This window comes from Pseudorca crassidens, chromosome 12 (assembly GCF_039906515.1).
Source record: "Pseudorca crassidens isolate mPseCra1 chromosome 12, mPseCra1.hap1, whole genome shotgun sequence".
Lineage (NCBI taxonomy): Eukaryota > Metazoa > Chordata > Mammalia > Artiodactyla > Delphinidae > Pseudorca > Pseudorca crassidens.
Window position 1 is genome coordinate 16,734,250 of NC_090307.1, and position 27,692 is coordinate 16,761,941.

A 27,692-nucleotide genomic window follows, 5' to 3' on the forward strand; every position below is an offset into this window, starting at 1 on the left:
AGGAAAGGAGCTCAGCTGGAGAAAACATTCTCTCCCCTATGCCAGACAGGAGAAAAAACAACCACCCTTGTGCCACCACCGCACCCCCCCCCCCGAAAGAAAGGGGAAGGAAAGTTGAAGAAGGGTGGGCATGTGGTTTCGGTAATAAATTAACTTAAATACCATGCAGAAGAAAGGCTGCCTGGAGCTGACTGTTTTCCGGTAAGAAGTCAGCATTATCACCCCAGTTGGGATACAAACATAGAATCTTGCTGTTTTTGAAGGGCCAAAAAGGACCTAAGCAATAAAAGTGAAAGTCCACGTTCAAAAAGCTGTCATCGGATTTGTAGCTAACCTGGACTATATTCTGTGTGTTTTAAACATACTCTTTTCCATGATCCAGAAACATCAGTTATTTAACAAAGAGGTTTTACTTAGGAGGGAGTAAAAAATAGGGGGCGGGGGGTGGAACACCAAGCTGCAAAGAGTGACAAAAAGTTTATTTTAAAATCCGCAAAGCATGACTGTGTCAACAGCTCTGGAGTCCAGGGTGTGGAGCATTAACCTGTGTTTACATACATCCAAATCTGTTTTCTAAAGGCATGTGTTTTAAATGCCAAAAATGATCTCTATGAGAGAAGTGGAAGCCAGTTTGTTTAATGCGAAAACCGCCTAGCACCACTACAGTCAACTACGGTCACGGATAGTCTTAGCTGGGTTAAGAGCCAACAAAGAAAAAACCACTGCCAGCAGCATTCACTTCATAGTAACAACACTGCAGATGGCCTGGGGCAAAGCTAGGTACATAAAACACCATTTTTCAGATAAAGTTTGTATTCAAATGGGATTTCTTAGAGCTCTGCATAGATTCAAAGCCCTTTTGGGCTTGGAAGTATAGTTTAGGGCTCATGGCAAGGTCATCTCAACAACAGTCATTCTTTTAGATATTGGAAAACAAAATTTTTTACAGTGAATTTCCTTTAATAGAAGAAAAATAATGAGTTAAAGCCCGTCTGACAAGAGGCAATTTTTCCTCAAAGTTGACCATTTCTTCACCTTGAAGTGTTATTATGCTCAATAAATGAGAGAGTAAGGATTAGTCTTGTGGCTGCATCTACGTCTCCAGGGACTTACTGTTACTCTGCTGAACATTGCTGAATTCAGTGTTTGCTGGATGAAAGATGGAGTGCTAAGAACTGCACCCTCAAGCAGAATTTCTCATTCGATTTAACAAGAAAATGACTGCATACACAAAGCAAAAGTGATTTTAGCTACTCAGTACTACTAAGTATCACCTAAGGTACAAAATGTCCAGTTCAATGCAACCACCGAGAATCCATATATTTTACTAGAAAAGCTATCAGGATGGTGGGCCAGCATCTGTTGGCTTTCTAATTTGGAGAGTAACACAAGGCATAGGAGATCAAATATACTCCCAAGTTCCCTAAGGGTTAAAGGGCCTGGTTATTCACCACCACTGGCCTGAGACTTCGGAGACCAGCAGTTACATAATTACATAAGGGCTCTAGACCTCAGTTCTCTTTCTTCATTTGCAAGGACAGAGAATTAAATGAGTTAACATTATAAGGCTCCTCCAGACCAAATATTCTATTAAACTCAAGCTATTCAAAAACTTGTAAGTTTCAGTTGAATTCTGCAGAAAGAAGGGTCCAAAAGAACATTTCTTTGAAGCAAATAATATACGGTTGGACCCTCCGTATCTGCGGGTTCCGCGTTCATGTATTCAACCAACTCGAATCAAAAACATTCAGGGGAAAAAAATTCCAGCAAGTTCCAAAAAGCAAAACTTGAATTTGCCTCATACAGGCAACTATTTACATAGCATTTACATTGTATTGCGTATCATAAGTAATCTAGAGATAAATTTCAAGTATACAGGAGAATGCGTTTAGGTTACATGCAAATATTTCGCCATTTTATATTAGAGACTTCCGCACCCTTGGATTTTGGTATCTGCAGGGGTCCTGGAACCAATCCCCCCATGGATACTGAGGGACGACTGTACATAAGTTTCAGGGAAAGCAAATCTGAGTATGACTGACTCCACTGAGTTATAATACCACTTCTGAGAGCACCTTAAAACGTTATACATATCATAATAATATTCATTTTCATAGTTGGAACGCTTGGCTCATAGGTATCTGATGTATACATTCTAGGGAGTTAAATCCGGCAAAGTGCTTTAAGCCAGATTTGCTTCTGAAACTCCATTTCTAAAATGAAATGTAAGTTCTATCAGTTACATACATACACACAGGTATACCTACTTACCTATCAATCTATATAAAATGTATGTACCAGTTTTATGCCCAGGCATATTTCTGGTTCTTTGAAGTTACTATCTATGAATTTCCCTCGAGAAAGTCCCACTTTTAAAAAACAGCTTAATTGTACCTCCTAAATATAGATTCACTGTTTGCTATATACTGTTAATTAGAGTTTTGTTTTCCCAGAGAGATTCATTACTGAACATGTCACAGTCACATGGTCTGGCTTATACATAAAAACCCTGAAAGGTTCATTTACGTGAGTAATGGTGGCGACAGATTTGCCTGTCGTTTGTATCCCCAGAAGAAGAGCATAAATACATGGTCTGATAAATCACCAGTGTGACTTTCACAAATATTAACTACGATACAAACATACACAGACACAAATTAATTGTCCTACCCATGTAAAAATGTTTGAATTATGAACACTGAACTAGTAATGGGACAAAAATGGTCTTATTGAGGGACATGTATACTGGCAGAAGTACAACATAAATACAGGTTTTTAAAAGATGCTGCTCTAAAAATTCAGGTTTTGAAAAAATGAAGCAAAAATTAAAAATTGGGACCCACTTACCAGTCTGTTTTCATCAAATACTTCAAACAAGAGTCTGTGATTAGATGGGTTTACCTATGAGGGACAGAAATAATATTTTTTAAATGGGCAGAAATAATTCAAGGAATGAAATAAGAGACTGAAAGAATAAAATGCTGTATAACACACCCAAATAAATTGTGTAATATAAACAATTAACCTGCTCTTTCATCAACTAAATCAAGTTTTCTATTATTGATTTCTATTATTATTCTATGTCTAATATTTAGACATATCAGAAGAATAAAACGCTTAATTTTAAGCTGCTTTTCTAACATAAGAAGGGATAATTCTAAGTAGTTCTTAACACTTGCTAAATCTCCCCTAAAAAGGCATCCTCGTGCCTGTCCACCAAAGGCTACATCCTCGCAAAGGTCTACGCCTGAGGAAATTTCTTAGGCCTAATAATAAAAGCAATGATAAAAAATAATGAAGAAAATAGTAAAAAGTGGCTCTTTACCATTGTACGAGTACTTTTTAGGCACTATCTCCTTTATTAAATATCAAAACCACATGATCTCGTTTATCTCAAAGCAGCCCTATGATGTATAACTGTCACCCCAATTTTACAAATGAGGAGCTGAGCCCAGCAGGGGAAAGTAACTTGCCCAGGAGCTGGTTATGCAGGGCAACCAGGAGCCCCACCAGGTCTGGCCTGCGAGTCTCCAGGGCCCATGGTTCGAGCCATTAGAGAGACAAAGAAATAAAAGATGGCCCCTCTTCCAGCAACTGTGGGGTCAATGTCAGAGATACTGGGCTTTCGATGTCTTTTTGCTTCTTTCTGTCTCTTTACCCAAACCTCACTGAAATGGCAGAAATCATCCTTCGGACTCAAGTGTTCAATGTCACTTAGTTAAGGACCAACCATGTGTGGGACATGGTGGGAAGTGTTCTCATTTCTATCATTGTACGTAAATCCTGGAACACAACCTTACCAAGTGAGGATTCCTCTCTCCTAGTGAGAGACAAGGAGCCTGTGGGGAGTGCGAGTCCTTGGGGGGGGCCATCTCCAGGGTTGGAAAGGATGTAAGTGGTAGGACCCAGGTCCACCATCACTACGTAGAGGGAGGGAGAAGGGAATGAAATAACATTTGATGGTACAGAGAACACGACTTGTGCTTCTGACCCCTTGGCTTGCTCTTAGCCTAGTGATGGAGCAGGCAGGTGGGCAGGGGGCTTAGTGTCTGTTTGAAAGCTCAGTGAAGGGTTGTACTGCTGACCAGTGCATCCACAGGCTGTTGCAGAAGCCGGCATACAGTAAGCACTCAATAAAGATTTGTGCCATGAATACAACAAAAATGTTTTTTTAAATGCCCCCCCCCCAAAAAATAGAGTTTACATATATTTAGAGCTTATATAAGTTGAAAAAAACCTTGGATGTACTCAAATTTACAGAAATGTGGCCAAGGTGTTAAACTGAAAGAAGTCTAAGTAATTTGGAGTATCACAAGTGGAAAGCTGTATCTGAGAGTTAGCTACGGGCCAATAATATCTATCTGCCCCCATTACTTTTTCAGTCCTTCATGAAGTAATTTAAAATACATCTGGTAGAGGCTACACATAGGATCTCACCAAGCATTAAAATATCCATGCCATATTTTAGCTCTGAACATAATAGAAAACAGATGTCGTATATGGCGATCTAAGTTCGGAGCACATAAGACACCATTGTGATTGAAAGGAAGAAATCAGGACCAATTATAACGAGTCTAATGGTAATATTGTTCTTTGGAAAGCTACACGAATCAGAAGATCTTATTTAGAGCATTTCTGGAAGTAGAGTAGTTTTTAATATCACAACTATACAGATGATAAAAATTAATTCATCCTGGGCTTCCCTGGTGGCGCGGTGGTTGAGAGTCCGCCTGCCAATGCAGGGGACAGGGTTCGTGCCCCGGTCTGGGAGGGTCCCACATGCCGCTGGGCCCGTAGGCCGTGGCCGCTGAGCCTGCGCATCCGGAGCCTGCGCGTCCGGAGCCTGTGCTCTGCAACGGGAGAGGCCACAGCAGTGAGAGGCCCGCGTACCGCAAAAAAAAAAAAAAAAAAAAAAAAAATTAATTCATCCTGAAGAGGAAAAAACCCTCTTTTCCATTAAATACCTGAGCAGCTTAATATTTTCAAAATTTCAGTACAAAAAAAAAGCAACTGCAAAAATTCACTGAATAGTACAGTCTCCATTAATTCACAGAATTCAGTCTCTCTACACATAGCTCTTCTGGATATTAAATATAAAAGGTTGAGGAAATCTACCTAATTTGGTGATATTTAAACTCCAGAAGTAGTTTTATATTACACACAAACTCACACTGAATCTTTGAATTGTAAAAATTTTCTTTCCTAATTGGAACATGATTGGCAACCTTTAGGCTTCTTTTTAATCATGTCGCTTCTACTGGGTTCGTGTCTCATAGAAATAAATAAGCTCTTGTTTTAATTATATTTTACCTTATTTTTTTTTTAAAGAAAAACTTGCATAGAAAAGCTAAAATATGGTATTTGGATGACTTTCTTTTTGTTTCCCTCAAACATCCCAAAATGAAACAAGTCCAGATTTTGTTACCACTAGTCACAGTCTCTGAAAATTTGGGGCACATTAGGAAGCTACCCAACCATTTCTCCTCTTAAAAGGAATTTCATAATAAAAATTTAACAGATGTCACTCAATGTGAGTCTGTTGTGATAATAGATCAATCTAGTTATCAATAACAATTATTACCCCCCCCAAAAAAGAAAAACTTACTCTAAAATAAAATTCTTCATTCCACTTTGGGTTCAGCGTCTGGAAGAGAAATCATCTTGTAATTTATTTTACAGTCTTTTGAAACATTAACAGTTACTAGTACAATGCAGTCCACACAGTTGCTTAAACTTTTTCTTTCTCCCCCACTAAAAACACAGCTAAGAGATTTTCAAAATGGCAATAGAGGAAGCATTTAGTCAATTATCTGAGACTATTCTATCAATCAAACTAGATGGGGATGGGATGTATTTATGAAACAGATGATTCACAGGTAAGAAACCATAAATTTCATGCTATCAACCAGAAGGAATAATGTCAGGGACCTAACAAAGAGCCATCATCGTGAAAACAAAGATATTCTTCAAGAAATTAACACTGATATGATTATTCTATCAAGAAGGAAATGAACTTTGCTTATTTCCCTCAACCTACTACAAATCTGTCTTGGAGAGCAAAGAAGCAGGTGGCAGGAGGGTGACAGTGTTCACTATTTATACAAAAACTGAAATCTGAAGACTATTTTATAAAGAACAATACTGATGATCAGATTATATAACATGAAAAAACTCTGCCAGTTATAAACCAAAAGTGAACTCTTTTCCCCCAAATAACCAGGTTTAAAAATATTCATCTACCTATCCTCCAATCCTCCTCTCTACCCATCCACACCCATCCATCCACCCATGTCCACATCAATCCATATAAATATACATCTCACAAGGACATGGAAAGATACTTTTGTCCTCAGCTTGGATAAAAGACGGACTACCAAACAGCCTTCGAAACTAAGATGAAACATACTATGGGAGAATACATTTACACACGTGTTTGTGCATTTGGACATGCATCACACTCTGAAATAAACACGTCTCTCAAAAATTATATGTAAAAATTTGAGACTGAAAACCACCACCTCACCAAGGACTACAGATATTTTAAACTTAGAATGCTATTTGTCTTTATCAATCTATTTCCTTTAAAAACTAGTGCAGGAAGCAGCAGCAAAATAAAAGCAACACAAAGCACCATAAAAAAATAAACTGAATTTGTGAAACACTGAACTGGCATTAAAGAAAAAAAAAATCAGCAATTTCCCCACCCACAACTCAACGGGGCGTTTAACCCTAAATCAAGGGGTTTCACACTTCTAGCTGTGAATCGAGCCGGGGATGGTAACGAGTGAGAGGGCTGGGTGGAGGACGGGGGAGAGGTGGGAGCAGGCCCAGGTCCGCCACGGGCTGCAGCCGGTCCGGAGCCCAGCTTCAGGGAAATGCAGATGGGGAGAGGCAAAGGACAGGTGAGGGAAGGAAACAGACAGGTGAGACCACAACACGCATGAAGGACCAGGCACCCGGCCACGAGGAGAGGACGATGAAAACAGTTCTTAAACCCCGGGCGCAGCACAGAAATACTAACCAGGAGGCTGGCTGCCGAATGAGGCAGACAGCGCAGCCCCGGCTACGGAGCGACACCCTCTACCGTGGAGCGGAGGGAGGAGGACCTCCCCTCGGAAGGAAACACATTTCAGTATCCCCGATCGCCGGCTGTGGTGGCTTTGGTGGCTTTGGTTCTCTGCTCCCTCCGTGTCTGGCAGGCAATCAGATCCCCGACTGCCTTCCCTGCAAGGCGGGCCTCCCGCCCCGCTGGAAACTCAACCAGCGGCAGCGCCCAACAGGGAACAATGGCCTCCGTCCTTCACAGGAATCCTCCCCACTCATCAAAATACCGGCTCCTGTTCGCTAAACTGATTTTAAGTGCCAGTCGGAATGCCAGGTGGAAGACACGCTAGACTGCTGTGTCTTCCTTACAGAAAATGACCTGGCCGCAGACCCCTGGCGTCGTCTGCACGATGGCAGGAGAATTACCATTTTTTAAAAGCCATCACGCTCTCCAGGAACTGCTTATCACACAGAGTGTTAAAACTGTTTACCCCGCAAAGGTGGGGAGGGAAAAATAAGAGGAATCTATAAGTAATACTGAAGCACAGATAAGAACAGTACTTCTGATAGAAAACATGCATCTTCAATAAATGCTCCAAATATGGAGTAAATATGTTTTAATATATTTTATAGATAGATACACAGAAACATGGAGATAGATGAATTAAGATATAATTATGGATAGAAATCTATGTTCTAATATATTTTATAGATGTATATAAAAACATGGAGATAGATGAGTTAAGAGATAATATGGATATATGTTTTAGTATATTTTATAGATGTATATAAAAATATGGAGACAGATGAATTAAGGTATAATTATGGAAACAGATCTTTAATGAAATCATAGGTGTACAATTCAGAAAAGTGAAACATACACACACACAAATGTGTAGTTTTATTGTTAACATTTTTTATTTGTTTTTGTGTAGCTAAGCAAGTATTTTGCTTCCTTTGGTAATACCTGTTTTAAGTTAAACCATTCCCTTTGTGCCTACCAAATCCACAAGCCACTTCATTTCATTAAATGTATTTTAAATTGCTTTAAATTTCTTTTCATAAACTAACAAGCCAACAAGAACAAGTCCTTGTTTTGCTTTATTCTTTGCAGGGAAAAAAAATTCTACTTGTAATAATGCATATTTTAATACTGTTTTTATAGTCATTTAACTAAAAGCCAAAACCGGTATCTTGGGTTAACACTGAAAAGTCTGAATCGAATTTATAGATTTCATACTGAGAGATGCTTAAAATGCAAATACTGCCATCTTAAAATATAAACTTCTACAGAGCTCAGAGACATAATTTAATGAGATTTAATTATGACTTAAAAGATGTTTAATTAAGGATGGACCTTACCTTTTTAATTGTTTTTGTCTGTACCAAAGCAAGTTCTCTATTCTCATCTGCTACGTACAATGAAAGTTTCACATATGGATCACTGTAAGAAAAAATAGGATTATACTTTTCATTTTAAAAATACAAAAAGGAAAGTAGCCATAACCTAACTGAAAATGCAAAAATATCACTTAATGACCAGCTTGTATAAATTTCACAAACTTAGCAGGAACATTTTTAACATGCTTATAACTACGTAAATATACTGAGGAAAGTTTCTATCACCTAGAACCATGGATGTTTATTTAAAAGCAAAACCAACATCAAACTTGTATTCTAATTTTAAAGATCATCTTCTCTACTCTTAATGCAAAAGAATTAATCTCCCATAGTATTTTTTCTAAGCACAATCAGATTCTGAAAAGATCACAAGAAAAATTATTAAAAGGCATATAAAATTTGTTCAGACTAGTAAAATCTAGCTAGAAAATTTAGTTTGCATCTTATTTATATTCTGATTTCCATTACGTTGGTAAAAATTATTTTTCTTTCAGTAGAGGTAAAACAGGCATTGTTCATCTAAGTCAACATATATCATCTTATACATTAAAACAAAAACATACACACAAAAAAATTAAAGCCCAGTAAGTCAACAGAGTTGCCCAAAGTTACAGATTTCAGTAAAGTCTTGATTAAATTTCAGGTTTCCTGACTACAAGTTCCAGAGTTCCTATCATTTCCTTGGGAAACTGAAAACTTTTAGCCAGAAGTATATTGAAAGGATTACTTAATGTGAATTATCTATGAAGAGCTTGGTAAGTCCACTCCTCACACGTTCCGGAGTCGCTAACACTGGGAGAGCTCAAATCTAGTTAAACGATAAGAATTTGGGATCCAGGTTCTTCTGTTTTACACTTGAGATCCTTAAAGTCATAGGAAGGGCCTTCGTGTATTCAATCCCCAAATTTTCACTCATCTAATTATCGATAGTGGATGATTTATTTCTATCCAATTTCAGAGTTATCCTTTAGTAGTTATACATACCACGACTATTAACGCTTATTTTGCAACTTCCAGGGTATTTCTAAAGATTATACAGAGTACCATAAAATGCTTAAGACGATATTGGTGTTTATTAGATAGCTCAATAAATATGCCGTGAAATCCCTTAAGGAAAGAGAACGGTGTGATAAAATGCAAAGTTTAGTACTAACAGGACTATACTTGATATCCAAAAACAGGAATCAAACGTCAGTGAAAAATACTGTTGGTGCCTACGTGTAGTAGTTATCACCCGTAAGATGCATCTCAGTAGAAGCTACACCCCCATCTCCTTAAACAAACACACAAAAACACAACAGAATTTTCTTAGTTATATTCTGAGTAAATATTTTTAACATTCTGGTTTAGAAGAAGGTATTAGTCAACCCTCTGTCACTTAACCATAAACCACAGATGCTCTTTCACTAAAGAACATCTAACCAGATGCACCTACTTCCCCTTATCTGGAGAGCACCCTCAGCCTCAGAATAAAGATGAACCAAGAACCAGAACCTAATCTAGGTCTAAAGACCCTAAGAACGCCTTCCTAATCAAAGCCACGGTCCGGGTGACGGACCGGGAGTATAATTCTAGGTCAGTGGTTCTCAGATTTGAGCCTATCACAACTGCCTGGGGGCGGGAGTAGTTAAAACACAGATTGCTGGGCCCCAGCCCCAAATACCCGCAAAGGATCTAGTAGGTCTGGGGTGGGACCATAGAATTTGCATCTCAAATAAACGCCCAGTGATGCTGGTGCTCTTGAGTCAGGAATCACACTCTGAGAACCACTGTTCTACAAGGTATTTGAAAAGAGTATTTTCTAGTTATAGAAACCCATTTTCTATTTCCAGCCACCAAGCTGTTGCTAAAAAGAGCTCACGGCCTGATATCTGTTATCTCAATAGCTCCCAGTATGCAATGGAGGTGCATGCACGCTCGTACACACACACACACACACACACACACACACACACACACACACACATATCACAGAGAAGACAAAAAACTCTGCTGACTGCCATCTCTTCTTTTCATGCCCCCGGCTGTCACGATTGCTGCCTGTTATATAACTGCAGTAAAGAGCTAGGTACTCACTTTAATGAACATCCACATTCTTCCTCTAATCATTTACTGACCTCAGTTCATATCCCCTGAATAGTTCACAATGAGTGACACACACAGTTGGGGTTTGAGGGTGGGGTCTCTGAGGACATTGTCCCCCAGCTGTGACAAGGAAGGCATGTCTGGGCCTGTCTTGAGTGTTCATCCAGGCAGAAGTAGGTACTACGGCGACTATGTGAAAGACTGACCAGGAAACTTCCTGGAAAAGAATTCAAGGTGAACAGAGAACCAAAGGCCAAGGGTGGGAGCTGGTGAAAGGACAGTAGGAGCAAGTTCAAGGGAAGGGAGCACAGGGCTTGGGATGGGCTGGTGAAAGGATGGTAGGCTGTAAGTTCAAGAGTGGTGGGGCTGGAGTGGGGAGGGGAGCCAGCTGTCCAGATCCGTCTCCCTTTCCAACAGTACAGCAGTACCACTCCCATCAACAAATGTTTACAGAGCACCGACTACACTCCCAGGAGTGGGCAACAAAAAGGATTAAACAAAAAAGGATCAGGGGCTTCCCTGGTGGCGCAGTGGTTGAGAGTCTGCCTGCCGATGCAGGGGACACGGGTTTGTGCCCCGGTCCGGGAAGATCCCACATGCTGGGCCCGTGAGCCATGGCCGCTGAGCCTGCGCGTCCGGAGCCTGTGCCGGGAGGGGCCACAACAGTGAGAGGCCCACGTACCGCAAAAACAAACAAACAAACAAACAGGTGGTTGGACTAAATTAGTGGTTTTCAAGCAGTTCTGCTTAACTATCTCGGGATAACTGAGGCTACCATTTCCTGTAACTCAGGCTACAGGCTACCATTTCCACCTTAATCTGTTTTATATACGGGTTGTTCATGTTAGAATATTTTTGGACAGGGTTCTATAGCTTAAAAAAATGAAGTTTAAAGCCAGTGGACTGGACGATTCCTTTTGGTTAGGATATTCTGAATCTCAGAATAATTCAAACTCACTTCTCTTCATTCGTAATAACAATAGCCCAGCCCATCCTAAGTAAATACGGATTGGCTTCCTAAAGATATGGCAGGAAGAGGGAATAACACCCTATCCTCTCCACCAGGGAATGAAGGGTGAAGCCCACAGTTGTACGAGAACCCCCCCTTGATCATCACTGGGCTGGTATTTTCTTATACACGTTACCAGCTCTAACCAACTTACCTATGAGGTATCAAGAACATATCACCTGAGCAATAACCGAAACAAAAGGCAGGCAGGTGTGCATGTGTGTTAGGGGGAGGGGCAAGGCTGAGGGACAGCAAGCCTCATCACCAGCTTCTTTTCAAAAGCTTGCTTGTTGTTTTAACCCCTGATGGCCTTCATCTGAGCGTGATGCTCCGCAGAAGTGGTGAGAGGAAGAATTCAGCTCCCAGAGACCTTTTCACACTGACTTGAGCTGTCTGATAGAGGCAGCAGCTCTGGAAGAAGCTTCTGCCCCCTGAAGCTCTACTTCTCAGATCTCACACTCTCCACACCTTTACTACGAAAGGCCGGCCAAATCCTGAGGTCAATGGTAGGTTATGTTCAAGACTTACCTCCCCCCAGCTAGACCACCAGAAGGTTTAGGAAAGACACATAAAAAGCTCATCAGCAGCTTCTATTACGGGGAGTAGACACAGGGTACAGCTCTAGGGGCAGAGGTTCCGGCTTTCATGGTACTCCCTGTACTCTGAAGACTTTTGTTGCTGTTATTAACCAGTAACACATAATACTTTTATAATTTTAAAAAAGCCAGGAGGGCCATGGAGGGCAGTAGGCGAGAAGACCATCTATCTCCTCGGCTGGTACTTCTTCATTTGGTGCCCTTGACCATCTCCACTGGAGTCTCAAATCTCAACTTCACCAACTCTCTAAGTGACCTTCAGACAGTCACTTAACCACCCTTAACTTAACCACTCTTAACTTCAGGTGGTTCATGAATGAAACGGGAACGATAATTCCTAACTCAGAGCGTCACTGTAAGGACCAGAGAATATTATGTATTAATAATAAATTCTCACAGCCTGAGAATGACAGCTGTTGTAACTGATTCTGTTTTTTCCTCTCTTTCGAGACTTTTGAGGTTCTCTGTTGCTCCTTCCAAGCCCCCTAACTTCTGCTGGGATTGCTGATCTAATCTGACACTGATTACCTTATAGTATAAATTGGGTGCCGGCCAACCACAGCACACTAGGTATCCCATGCTGCCTCACAGCACACTAAGTATCCCATGCTCCCTCATTATTCATGCTGCGTGGAAGCCCCATGGGGATCTGGGTGGAGATGATCAAACTGGTAGTATTATTTACAACAAAACTCAACAGGATTCACTCTTGGCAACCAGTTACTGTCCTAGTGCTGGTGTTCAGTGCAACTCATTAACATTGCTCTCTAGGAAGTTCAGCGCTTTGTGGATTAGAAGAGAAACGCTGTTTTCCAAACCTTTTGTTTTCTCTGCATAGTGAAGCTATTTGGGTACTACATTCTTTCTTTTCAGCCTTTATAAGGAGACAAACTGATATTAGGATTCAAATAACATCTTAGTATTAACTGAGTACCTGCTATATTCCAGGCAAGGACAGGCATCAGAAATAAAAGACACTGTCCTGGCCCCATTTGAATGGGGCACAGAAGCAAAGCGATGATGGTGACACACTGTGCAGAGTACCCTGGCACACAACACTGCTAAGAGAAAGACTGCAGAACTACGGGACTGCGTTGATCTTAACCAGGCTTCAAGAATTCAGAGATGGGTCTCATTCTACCTTTGTCACCGTTAAGCGAAAACAGTACAGACAAGGTCATTTCTCGGGGAGAGGTGGAAATAAGATTTTCTGGGCTTCCCTGTTGCTCAACCTCCCAGGACACACTGAACAAGGGCAGTTAGTCCTGATGTGTCATTAATGGGGTGACCCCCTCCATCGGAGTCACCCAGGTGTTCCATGACAAACAACAACTTGGAGAGGCTAGTCCTTTCGCACTGATTACTCATTTTCATCAGACTAGTCTTTGATGAGATTGATGTACTATGTTCAAGGAGGCAGGGCAGTGAAGGGGGAGGCGGAGAGGCAGGCGGAAGGCAGAGTTGCCTCCACAGGTAAAGCGTTCAAGGGGGATTACGTTCAGACTGTATGAACATTCAGACTGTATGACACACTAAACCTTAGCCAACCCAGAGAAAATTTCATTGGAAAACCTGTTTTGTTGAAGGTTTCCCTCATACCTTTCCACTTTTACTATCATAGTTAGTGTTACATAAATTACTGGTATCTGTAATAAAGAAATAATGCAAAACACTTACAAAGCAATAAGGAAAAAATTACCTAGAGAGTGTGAGAGAATAAAACACATGAATATATGTGATAACATCAAAACTGAAGTTCTCATCTAACAGGTGGTCCCAGATGCAAAAATAGCTAACACTTTCTAAAGAGAGGCAGACATTTTAATACTCTGCTACTGCAAAGAAATTATCACAAGTGTTTCTGGAAAGCAGTATGGCAGGAGGTATCAAAACATTCAAAGAATTGATGCCTTTGATTCAACAAATCTATTTGTAAGGATTAATCCCCAAGAAATAATCAGAGATGCAGGCCAATATTTATCTGCAAAAGATACTCATTACAGCATCATATATAAGAAAATACTGGAAGCAACTTTCCAGTCCAAGAGAGAAGTGATTAACTTATGGTATAATCAGGCGCTAGAATATTATAAACCATTAAAGCATCTTTTCAAAGAATATTATTAATTGGGAGAAAATATTCATAGTATAACATTAAGGAATAAGCATGATCTAAAAATGTGACTAATTCTATATAGTCACCTTTTTTTGTTGTTGTTAGTCAATAATGCTTACAGTTTATTTACGTGGGTAGCACTTAAAATCTGTTATGCTTTCATGGTTACATTTTCCACACTAAGCATATATATATATAACATATATATATAAAACATGTATATGTAACATATATATATATACACACATATATACACGCACCAGAACAACTGACACACAGCTAAAGTTAATAGTTGTTCTCTCTAGATTACAACTTTATGAATTATGTTTATTTCCTTCTTTGTGGTTTTTATTTTTTTTCTAACTTTTCTACTGTGAGCAAGTACTACTTTTATAAGTACAAAAATTATGAAAATAACAATAGTTACACATACGCTATAACATACTCTTCAGTGAGCCATGGAACCCTGTAATTTCATGGCTAGCCTAAAACCTTAATAACAAACACAAAAGAGCTTCAGATGTTTTTTCTACCCAGAAAATTGCCTTAAATGGGTGACTACGGAAGATATTTGAAAGAAATATGCACATATATTCTAGCCCTTGACATTTACTGAAAGGCATGAATTACACTTTGAAATACATCACTTGTCACCAACACTGACAATGAGTTGCTCTTAAATATGTATGAACTTTCAACAAATGCAAGAAAGCAATGGGTCTACTACAGACAGATGCATTTTTACCTTTGTCCAAGGTAGGTAAAGAGGCATTAAAACTTTATAGCTTAGGTGGAGGCATAACCCTCCCAGACTTCAAAGCTCCAGTAATCAAAACGGCGTGGTACTGGCACAAAAACAGACATGTGGATCAGTGGAACAGAGTAGAGAGCCCAGAAATAAACCCACACACCTACGGTAAATTAATCTTTGTCAAAGGAGGAAAGAATGTACAATGGAGAAAAGACAGTCTCTTCAGCAAGTAGTATTGGGAAAGCTGGACAGCCGCATGCAAATCAATGAAGTTAGAACACACCCTCACACCATACACAAAAATAAACTCAAAATGGCTGGAAGACTTAAATATAAGACATGACACCATAAAACTCCTAGAAGAGAACATATGCAAAACATTCTCTGACATAAATTGTAGCAATGTTTTCTTAGGTCGGTCTCCCAAGGCAACAGAAATAAAAATAAATAAATAAACAAATGGGACCTAATCAAACTTACAAGCTTTTGCACAGCAAAGGAAACCATAAACAAAACAACAGTCTAGGGACTAGGAGAAAATATTTGCAAATGATGAGACCGACAAGGGCTTAATTTCCAAAATATACAAACAGGTCGTACAATTCAATAATAAAAAACCAAACAACCCAATCAAAAAACAAGAAGGCCTAAACAGACACTTCTCCAAAGAAGACATACAGATGACCAATAGGCACATGAAAAGCTGCTCAACACTGCTAATCAGAGAAATGCAAATCAAAACTACAATGAGGGATCACCTCACACCAGTCAGAATGGCCATCACTAAAAAGTCTACAAATAACAAATGCTGAAGAGGGTGCAGAGAAAGGGGAACCCTCCTACACTGTTGGTGGGAATGTAAATTGGTACAGCCACCATGGAAAACAGTATGGAGGTTCCTTAAAAAACTAAAAACAGGGCTTCCCTGGTGGCGCAGTGGTTAAGAATCTGCCTGCGAATGCAGGGGACACGGGTTCGAGCCCTGGTCTGGGAAGATCCCGCATGCCGCGGAGCAACTGGGCCGTGAGCCACAATTACTGAGCCTGCGCGTCTGGAGCCTGTGCTCCACAGAGAACAAGAGAGGCAGCGATAGTGAGAGGCCCGCGCACGGCGATGAAGAGTGGACCCCGCTTGCCACAACTAGAGAAAGCCCTCGCACAGAAACGAAGACCCAACACAGCCATAAATAAATAAATTAATTTTAAAAAATAAAAAAACACATTTGTTTAATAAATGAATGAATAAACTAAATTAAAAAAAAAAACAAAAAAAAAACTAAAAACAGAGTTTGTATATGATCCTGCAATCCCACTCCTGGGCATATATCCGGAGAAAACTGTAATTCGAAAAGATACATGCACCCCAATGTTCATAGCGGCACTATTTACAATAGCCAAGACATGGAAACAACCTAAATGTCCATCAACAGATGACCGGACAAAGAAGATGTAGTACATATATACAATGGAATATTACTCACCATAAAGAGTGAAATAATGCCATCTGCAGCAACACGGATGCACCCAGAGGTTATCATACTAAGTGAAGTAAGTCAGAGAAAGACAAATACCACATGATATCACTTATATGTGGAATCTAAAATATGGCACACATGAACTTATTTACAAAACAGAAACAGGCGCAGAAAGCAAACTTACGGCTACCAAAAAGGAAAGGGGGTGGGGGAGGGACAAATTAGGAGTCTGCAATTAGCAGATGCCAACTATCATATATAGAATGGACAAACAACAAGGCCCTACTGTACAGCACAGGGAACTATGTTCAATATCCTGTGATAACTCATAATGGAAAAGAATATGGGAAAGAATGTATATATAACTGAATCACTCTGCTGTACACCAGAAACTGACACAACATTGTACATCAACTATACATCCTCTAAAAAACCCCAACGACTTTACAGCTTCGGCGCGTTCTGTGAAGCTGCTGAAAATATACTTTTGGATATTTCAGGAATGACTTGGCTGTTTGGAACAGCTTGTGGTATGCCCCTATCCCAGCACCTTTGCAGTCACCCAAGTCTTGAAATGGCTAGTCAGGACCAACTCTCTCCTTGTCCTCTGCCATCCGCAACCAGTCACTCGGGGGTCCCAACCCTGGGTCCTAGAGACCCTTTGGAGTCGGGGGGTGGGAACACTGCATGTGCATCTGTTTATCTCTGACACATAAATACACAGTTCTGTTTATATCTACGTAGATATGCAGTAGCCCATGAAAATATTTAAGCCAGAAGAGTTTGTTTTTAAAACAATTCGAATTAAAACCAATGTTTTCTTATCTTCTGCTAGGATAAATATCATTCAGTCACTAATAGGCAAAGGTCCACCTACAAATTACTAAAACGTTCACACAGCTGTCAAAGGAAGTGATAGTTGTGACATGCCTTTGTCTCCAGCATTTTCTATCACGTGTTTTTCCCGTATACAGGCAATCATCAGAGATTAAGAAACCACTTTTCTTTTATGCTAGTTAATAGTTTAATAGAGGGACTTGCCCAGCGGTCCAGTGGTTAAGACTCCATGCTCCCAATGCAGGGGGCACGGGTTCAATCCCTGGTCAGGGAACTAAGATCCCACATGCCGCCCAGCGCGGCCTGAAAAAAAAAAAATTAAAAAAAAAAAGAGAGATAGCAACTCACAAAGCCATAAGGAAACAGGGAAACCAAAAACTGCTCCCTTATCGGAAACTGTTCGGTAATTAATTCCTCAAATAGAGTGTCCACCATGTGCAAAGGACTGTGGTGGACACCAAGGGGGGAGGTCAAAAAAGTGGCGGGCAGGGAGATAGAGGTAAACAGATGCTGCCCTCAAAGAGGCTGTCTACCCCTGCTGCAGAGAAACCAAAGTCAGACAAGAGTGAACGCATATAATATGCAGATGTCGCCTTTATGAAAGTTGGCTATATACATATATTAAGAACTCAAAAAAGTCATAAATTTTTATGTTTATTAGATGATCTGAAATGCAGGGACCATCTTATGAACAGAAATAATAACTTCCAGTATCATTTATTAAGCACTTTCTGAGTGCACAGCATTGTGCGTGGTGCCTTATGTATACACCATCTCTGATCTTCAGAATAACTCTGGTAAGCGGAATGTTAGTAATCTCCATTTCATGGATAAAGAAAAGATAATATCCTAGTACATACGTGCACATGAAATGCTATGGAGCCATTAAGATGGTATTGATGAGGAACTTGATGTAGCTGCCTACGCTTTGTTGACAAAGAAAGTTCAAAACTTTTAATTAAACTATATTAGCAATTAGAATTAAACTGTAAAAGCATATACACCTACTGCATTATAAATATACCAAACTATAAACTAGCGTTTATTACCGCATTTAGGAGACCATGAGTGATTTTTTTCTTCCTTTCATTTCTCTCTATATTCCAAATGATAGAGATGGTCACTATTTAGGCTGGAACACTGAGACCGCAAGGTGACATAGGTAGTCCCTATGGCCAGCCTCTCTGCCCCTCCCCACCAGGGAAGTCTCACTGGAAATAGTCCCAAACAAATGGCAACAACCAGAAAATTCAAGTTAAACATACCAGACTTGTCTGGTGGGTAAACGTTACAAATTTACCGTCCATTTCTATTTGAACCATCACCTTCCTTTTCAAGTAACAAGGTCAAGACATCTCAAAGAGCCTTTAAAGAAAGGTATATAAACACACTCAGTGGAGTAAAAAGGAATGCCCTTTCTTAGTATCCCTGTTAAGGATCCTGTTGGTGAAATATGCTTCATCACCACTGGAATAGTGTCTATTTGTGGGACCCCTGCCAGTGAAGTGATGTTTAATTACCATGTCACCACTCAGCAATTCAAATCATGCACTTGTAAGAGAAATTACCAATTTTCCTAATTGATTAGACAAGACTGCACGAAAGCGTATCTTCTGAAAATATAGTTCAGAAACACATCACAGCACGTGCACATACTCAAACCACATGCACACAGACAGGTGTTATTCAACAACCTGAGAGTGTTTACAAAGCTTAGAGGGTTTTGCTGCCTAATGTAGGTGGAGTACCCAAAAGTAACCCATGATGAGATGCTTTAAATGTGGATTTCTCAGATCAGAAATGGTACAAGAAAGTTAAAACTACTTTGCATGATCCCTCATGTAGTATAGTAGTCCTGTCTCTTAATATGCAATAAACATTATGGACATTATGGAAATCTTCAGCCAAATGAGACCATTATAGCAAATACTATAATTACATACATCATTCATTTCAAGTTGCTGTAGGATAGTTCAGAGGTACTTCTATTTATTTTATTTTTTTAAAGATTTATTTATTAGTTCTTTATTTTTATTTTGGCTGCATCAGGTCTTAGGTGTGGCACACGGGATCTTCGTTGAGGCATGCGGGATCTTTAGTTGCGGCACATGGGATCTTTGTTGCGCTGAGCGGGCTTCTCTCCAGTTGTGGCGCACAGGCTCCAGCGCGCATGGGCTCTGTAGTTTGCTGTACACAGGCTCTCCAGTTGAGGGGTGTGAGCGCAGTAGTTGTGGCACACAGTTGCCCCGCGGCATGTGGGATCTTAGTTCCCTGACCAGGGATCGAACCCGTGTCCCCTGAATCGTAAGGCGGATTCTTTACCACTGGACCACCAGGGAAGTCCTTCAGAGGTACTTTTACTCACTTTCTTCAACCTTTACTCGAGTAGTCATGTTTGTTACCTTCCGAGGACTAGTCCAGCATAAAGTAGTAGGATCCGAACCCATAGGATACCTACTTTAAGGACTCAGGATAACTAAAACCACAGGAGTATATACAGGTACTCACACCAAGACTATGTAGAGCTCAAGTTCACTTTATATAAACTTTAAATAGTCCTTAAAAGTTCTAGCTAAACAAAAATCTGTATAATGAATCATTTCCGCATTACCTCCCACCACAGCCCCACAGACATGGTTTCACGAACAGAGATTTTATCTGTAAAACAAGTGTTTTTAAATACACGCACATACATACACACAAACACACAAGTCCTACTATTGTTAGTTAAAAGAGCATTTGGTCTTTGTCAATAAATTTACCTGTGTGCATTTAATTCATTAAGAAAAGGTCCCAGAAGACTGTCCAATGGGAAATATATCCACAGGACAATATAGAATCAGTATAATATATGTACACTTTCAAATTTACCACACAACTAAATTCTTATTTCATTATCAGCTTTTACTGATCTTAACTATTTAACTGGAATAATTAATATAACCTCAAAGCTGTAAGTTTTCAAACAAAGACCAAGTTATGCCTAATATACTTGTATATTCATTTACCAAATGCTCCACAGACTTATCGTAATTCCTGCCTAGAGAAGGGTTATCAGCTGGAAAATATTTATGCAAATTGTTTAGCACAAAGGGTAATAAACTTCTACAACGCTACAGAAGTAAAACGGACAGGAATTCCAAGAGGCAGGTCAGGCAGGAGCTCTACAGATGGGGCAAATGTGTTAATAGCAGATGCAGAAATAGCTATCAAGGAAGAGTTCACTGTGCATGGCTCTCCCATATCACCATCAGAAAGGAGAGCCACACCCTCTGCCAATATTTTCCTCCAGGCCCCACCCTGGCAAAAGAATCCTGGGCTGGCTGACAACGGGTTTGGATCTTAGGAGTCCTCTGGTTCTGAAATGACTGTGGGACCTAAATGCTAAATCTTCCCTAAAGACGTTCTTTGAAAACCACAGAGTCCAGTTCTACTGTTTACGCAATATGCACTCTATCCTCTAGCAGAAAGAGAAAGGACATGTGCTCAATCTATTAACTATCCTGGCCAGAGAAGGCAATCTACGTGGGGCACAGGCAAAGTCACCACATCAGAAGTCTTGTGTCACTGAGACTACGAATCCTACGACAAATTATGAGGTTGAATAGATTTATCATTGGAACTTTTTTTTCCATTGAAGTACAGTTGATTTATCATGTTCTGTTACTTTCTGGTGTACAGCAAAGTGATTCAGTTATACATACATATAATCGTTTGTGTCTGTTAATCCCCAACTCCCAATCCTTCCCCGCTCCTTGGTAACCACAAATCTATATCATGGAAACATTCGAATATTCCCCATCAGTGCCCCTCCCCCTTCTTAAAACAGGCTACTGCTCACCTTCTTCCAAGTACCTGTTGAGGGTTTCATTCTTACATTCACTTGGCAGGACCTACACTCTGATGGTGTTTGCTCACGGTAATGATTAACTAGAGCAACTCAGAATACCTCCATACACCTCCCCGTTGTACGTGCACTAAGACAAGGATTCTGCTGCAGTGCAGACGTGTGGATTCCAGCACACGGCATCACCACGGTGGCTGGACTGCCTGCAGAAGGCCTGCAGACGTAAGGAATTCCCGTGCAGAGGTTCTCTCGCTGTGGCAGGCATCAGAATCACCTGGAGGGCTGGTTAAAACACAGAGTGCTGGGCCCACCCCCAGAGTTTTTGATTCAGATCCGAGGTAGAACCTGATAATCTGCATTTCTAACAATTTGCTCATTTGGGCACCCCACTTTGGGAACCACTGAGACTCTGTCTTTTCCTCTTTCTTTCTCCAGGATCCAGGAGAATGAGCTCATTCAACTCAGTACTTGTCTCCACTACCCAGGCCATCACTCCTGAGAGGATGGGAGGAGGGTACAGACAGCTCGTATCTACTGGGTGCCCAAGACTCTGCCTCTCTGGGTGGGCTTTCTCTGACCGCTTGACACTGCCCACATTTACTGGGGTCACAGAAAGGGCAACTTACAAGGCCTACCTGTATTTACAATTTACAATCAGCACCACTTTGTTTATTAGTTCAATGCGGTGCGGTGGGGCAGCTGAGTAAAGGCAAGTCAGTTCTTGTCTATGTTTTAAAAACACTGTCTTGTAATAAGAGGACAGTTGCAAGTACCCTGTAATTATAAGAGCCTATCAGGAACTCAGTTCTGAAGGAAATAAGGCAAGGGGACAAATTCTGAGACGTGATTACCTCACCCGTCTCTCTTTCCTGACATGAGTCTGGTGGGCACTGATACCCACTCATCTACTTCCCTCACAGTTAGAGAAGTCTAGCCAATTCAAACTTCTTGCGAAGATACCTTTGTAACTGCTCAATTATATTTCTTTCTTTCTTTTTTTTTTTTTTTAAATAAACTAGCTCCCTCCACTTCCCCAACTTATAAAGTTGGTAGCCTAAAAAAACAGGTACGCAGACATATTATCACACTGAAATCACCAAGTACAGGAACAGACTTCCAAAGTCATCACTCTAACACTGAAGCCCATTCCTCGGCTCATCTCACCTGTGCTCTTAGGGTGCAAAAGAAGCAACGCTGCTCAAGCAGAGGAACTCTGACCTTGATGTCAAAGTGGAATCAACACCGAGCTGTGTGGAACTAGAAAAGAGGGCAAATTCTAAGGCACAGAACTACTCAGGGAATTCAGCCTCTATTAACTAAACAGGGAGAAAAAGATGCTTTTAATTAACTGTGGAAGAGCCATGGGTGTCCAGAGCACAGCCTGCGTTCGACGTCTACTGTCACTGCGTGCTCTGGGTGCGAGGACTGAAGGCGGGCGCAGGTTCGGAGGTTCTCAGGGGCCCTCAACAGCAGCGATGGACACTGCTGAGACCTGCAGGGCTCGGCGCTCAGGAACAAAGGTCTCGAAGAAGGAGCTGCCGTGCAGATAAGTAAACAGCAACTATGCCGAGAGCAGCCTCATGGGACCAATATTCCTGGGTATACAGGGCAAGTGGTGGAGAGAAGAGGAATCCAAGGACAGCCCAGGAGACAGGTCAACAGCTCCTAAGCACACCAATAGCGACCTCTCTACCTAAGTGTTTACTACGTGCCAAGCACTGTCCTAAAGACTTTCTGCACAATCCTTCCTTTAACGCAGGTAGGAACCTTCTAGACTTCTCAGGGATGGAGTGATGGTAGTGCCAAAGGTACCCAGTCCAGTTTTCTTTTTTTTTTTTTTCTGCGGCACACGGGCCTCTCACTGTTGTGGCCTCTCCCGTTGAGGAGCACAGGCTCCGGACGCGCAGGCCCAGCGGCCATGGCTCACGGGCCGAGCCGCTCTGCGGCATGTGGGATCCTCCCGGACCGGGGCACGAACCCCCATCCCCTGCATCGGCAGGCGGACTCTCAACCACTGAGCCACCAGGGAAGCCCCCCAGTCCAGTTTTCAATGCAAGAATCTTCTTCTCACGGGCAAGATTCTCTGAGGGGAAGGGATTCCTGCCCTACAGGAGGTTAACACGAGATGTGGCAACTTCTCAAGTCTGAATAGGCAGCTCCCGAGTGACAGCCATTCAGTGAAGCAGCTGTCAGGGCACCAGGAAAGTCAGGAGGCAAGGGTCTTGAAATCAGCGCTGGTCTGAACGCAGCAAGAATGGAGCAGCTCCTTGTGAAACCATTCCCTGGGTTACGGGCTCCACTGTGTCCCCTCCAAATGATATGAAGCTCCAGAGCCTTAGAATGTGACCTTATTCGAAAAAAGGGTCTTTACAGAGGTAGTCAAGTGAAAATGAGTTCATTAGGTTGGACTCTAATCCAACATGACTGTGCTCTCAGAAGAGGGGAAATTTGCGCAGACATGCGCACAGGAATGAAGACACAGGGAGAAGATTGCCATGCGACCGGAGGGATGCTACGGACTGCTCCAACACCAGAGAGAAGAGAAGAGGAAGTTTCCCCTAGAGCCCGGGGACAGCATGACCCCACCAACACCTGGATTTCAGCTCCGTAGCCCCCAGAACTGTGAGACAATTCATTTCTACATTTTAAGCCACTCTGTTTGTGGTACGTCATATGGCAGCTTTAGGACACAAGCCACCCTTTATTGGGAACACTTGCAGCCAAATGTGTTCCAGAACTCTGATTTTTTTCTCATTTTAGATGGTCCTAACTATTCCAATTACTGCATAGCATTCCCAGTAGGGGCCTGGGGGCAGGACCCACAGCCAACATGTACAAAGACTTATCTTAAGTGTTTCAGATAAAACCAGAAATACTCCCACGTCCACTGAGGTCAGATTTTGCCACCAAATGAGTTCGTTTCCTACAAACCTACAACAATGTTTTCTTTCCAGGGCTTTTTGGATTTTCGAACTGCATGGGATTATGGGCCCGTATTAGGTTGCAGAATAATAGTTAAAATATGTTTACTACAGAGGCCGCCCTGCCCAGCACGTTCACACTGCTCTCAAAAGCGCAAAAAACTGCGTGTGAAATCCTAGAATTGCTCAGGGAAACAAAAACATCCCCTCAACTCTTAAATAATTGGCCAAATATTTAAAGTTTTATCTTCAAGACTGTTAAACACACAAACAAACCACTAGACACTTGACCTTCCCATTACGGCGAGTTCTGTACTGTATCACCATAAGGGTTTTTAGAATAGAATTTTAAAAGAGAGGCACCATCAATTATGCTTCACAGCATTATGGCAGGAAGAAAAAACTATGAGCAATAGAAAGAGGGCTGGGTTATGATAAAGCTCCACCCCAACGGCAGGAAGATGAATGTCACGGAGCACATATTTTTTTCCCAGTTACGCAGATAAATACGTGGTAGGTACTCACGTTCGGATCTCCAGGACCCATATGTTGTCAAGAAGGGAATGTACAGAAGAAATGAAGCCTTCATCAGCATTAAAAATCTTGATTGACTTCCTCACCAGTGTGAAGAGCAGAGTCCCTTACCACATCTTCAAAGTTGGATACACCCAGGAGATTTCTCCTTGCGTTCAGATATTTTTAAATCCTCCCTTAAGTTACCAAGTTGGATGAGACTAGATACCAAAGGACTTCTAAAGAGAGCCTGGGGTAGGTTCTAGAATTACAGAAGGTGTGTTTCCTACCCACACCACCCCCACCTTGTAAGGGTGTTACAGTTTATGCTACTAGATGACTTTGTTTTTTGTTGTTTTTTTCTTGCGGTACATGGGCCTCTCACTGTTGGGGCCTCTCCCGTTGCGGAGCACAGGCTCCGGACGCTTGGGCTCGAACCCGTGTCCCCTGCATCGGCAGGCAGACTCTCAACCACTGCGCCACCAGGGAAGCCCTAGATGACTTTGTTTTATGGATATATGTGTTTCTCCCTGTCCCTGCGACCCTAAAGGAGAAAGTGTTAAATAATCATGGGGTAAGAACACAAGGGACAGATTAAGACAATTTACGTAGAATAAAACGTGCCTTTCCCATAATAACTATGGAGGTCAGACCTCTGGCACACTTAAACACAACACAGGATCCTTGTTTTACTTTTGCCCTATGCTTCAGCATTTCTATTAGGCGATAAGTGCAGAATCCAATTAAACCTCCTTGTCAGTAACAGCCACATGCGTTTGATTCCCCAAATATGCCTATCTACCACCTTCAAAGTTTTCAGCCCACTCACCCCTGGTGCACACTCATTTGTCGGAGATCCCTTCTGTTCTCTCCTCTTCCCCCTGTGGAAATCCTCGATCCTTCCAGGCTCCAGGCAGCCAGCACCTCCTCCTCATCTTCCCAGAACAAACCACCCTATAATAACCAGCCTCTCTGTGCTCTGCGTTCCTAAGTCGTGACTACTGAGGCCACTCCTCTGCTGCTGACTCACGTGCCTTTCTGTATTGTTTGTCCTTTTTCAAGTGTGTAAATCTTAATATTACATTCTTAAACTAGCTGCAAGTCACTTACAGCCACTGTCTACTTCTTGGGCAAGTCTGCATTCTCCATAGAACTGTGCAGAGAACACGCCCTGAGTAAGTATCTCTCCGTTGCTTGACTTCCTACTCATCATATGATAGGGTAACTTCTTCCCAGGGTCACACATTTGGAAACTTTGTCTTGCCTGAGTTGCCAAAACATGGAATTCTCAACACATACCTGATACTGATCAACTAGACACAGAATGTATTTTCTGTGCAAATCTCATTTTCTTACACTTCCTTCATTTTCTTCACTTTTCCACAGGGTGGGAGCCACAGGGTCATTTCCTAAACTGTTCTGAGTTATGAGCTCAAGTAAATGCAAAGAAATAAGAAAATGAAAAAAAAAAAGCTTCACAGCGAACCTCATTTTCAGCAATATTACCTAATACCCCAAACTAACGTTATAAGTCACTTACGATTAACAAAAGCAAAAACTTTTTAACAAATGACTTATGGAATTCACACACTCTTGTGTGAGAAACTTAAATATTCAAATCTAAAGGACACAAAAAGTATTAATGTTTGAGGACTAAGGGAGAAAATAACAGAACAGTTAATTCCAGATACCTGATTACACTGTTGATAACCACTTATAAACAGGAAAGGGAGTTCATACTTTTAAAATGTATCATTAATTCAACACCCATTTATGATAAAAACTCACCAGAAAGTGGGCATAGAGGGAAACTACATCAACATAATAAAGGCCATATATGACAAACCCACAGCAAACATTTCTCAATGGTGAAAAACTGAAAGCATTTCCTCTAAGATCAGGAAAAAGACAAGGATGTCCACTCTCGCCACTATTATTCAACATAATTTTGGAAGTCCTAGCCACGGCAATCAGAGAAGAAAAAGAAATAAAAGGAATCCAAATTGGAAAAGAAGAAGTAAAACTGTCACTGTTTGCAGATGACATGATACTATACATAGAGAATCCTGAAAATGCCACCAGAAAACTACTAGAGCTAATCAATGAATTTAGTAAAGTCACAGGATACAAAATCAATACACAGAAATCTCTTGCATTCCTATACACTAACAACGAAAGATCACAAAGAGAAATCGAGGAAACAATCCCATTTACCATTGCAACAAGAAGAATAAAACACCTAGGAATAAACCTACCTAAGGAGGCAAAAGACCTGTACACAGAAAACTATAAGATACTGATGAAAGAAACCAAAGATGACCCAAACAGATGGAGAGATATACCATATTCTTGGATTGGAAGAATCAATATTGTGAAAATGACTATACTACCCAAAGCAATCTACAGATTCAATGCAATCTCTATCAAATTACCAATGCCATTTTTCACAGAACTAGAACAAAAAATTTTACAATTTGTGTGGAAATACAAAAATCCCCAAATAGCCAAAGCAATCTTGAGAAAGAAAAACAGAGCTGGAGGAATCAGGCTCCCTGACTTCAGACTATACTACAAAGGTACAGTAATCAAGGCAGTATGGTACCGGCACAAAACCAGAAATATAGATCAATGGAATAGGACAGAAAGCCCAGAGATAAACTCATGCACCTGTAGTCACCTAATCTATGACAAAGGAGGCAAAAATATACAATGGAGAAAAGACGGCCTCTTCAATAAGTGGTGCTGGGAAAACTGTACAGCTACATGTGAAAGAATGAAATTAGAACACTCCCTATCACCATACACAAAAATAAACTCAAAATGGATTAAAGACCTAAATTTCAGGCTAGACAGTATAAAACTCTTAGAGGAAAACATAGGAAGAACACTCTTTGACATAAATCACAGTAAGATCTTTTTTGACCCACCTCCTGGAGTAATGAAAATAAAAACAAAAATAAATAAATGGGACCTAATTAAAATTAAAAGCTTTTGCACAGCAAAGGATATCATAAACAAGTTGAAAAGACAACCCTCAGAATGGGAGAAAATATTTGCAAATGAAGCAATTGACAAAGGATTAATCTCCAAAATATACA

The 27,692-nt window shown here is 41.0% G+C and overlaps 1 protein-coding gene across 4 annotated transcripts in view; it reads right to left on the bottom strand.

Annotated features, from left to right (window-relative positions):
- The window catches only part of NEDD4L (NEDD4 like E3 ubiquitin protein ligase), a 342,926-nt gene that overhangs the window by 143,350 nt on the left and 171,884 nt on the right, over positions 1-27,692 (bottom strand). For all 4 annotated transcript variants that reach the window (XM_067698964.1, XM_067698965.1, XM_067698967.1 and 1 more), the window contains 3 exons: positions 8,407-8,488; positions 5,606-5,644; positions 2,848-2,901 (listed from right to left, as the gene is read on the bottom strand). In XM_067698964.1, coding sequence (XP_067555065.1) covers positions 2,848-2,901; positions 5,606-5,644; positions 8,407-8,488 — 175 coding nt within the window. The remainder of the gene's footprint in view (positions 1-2,847; positions 2,902-5,605; positions 5,645-8,406; positions 8,489-27,692) is intronic.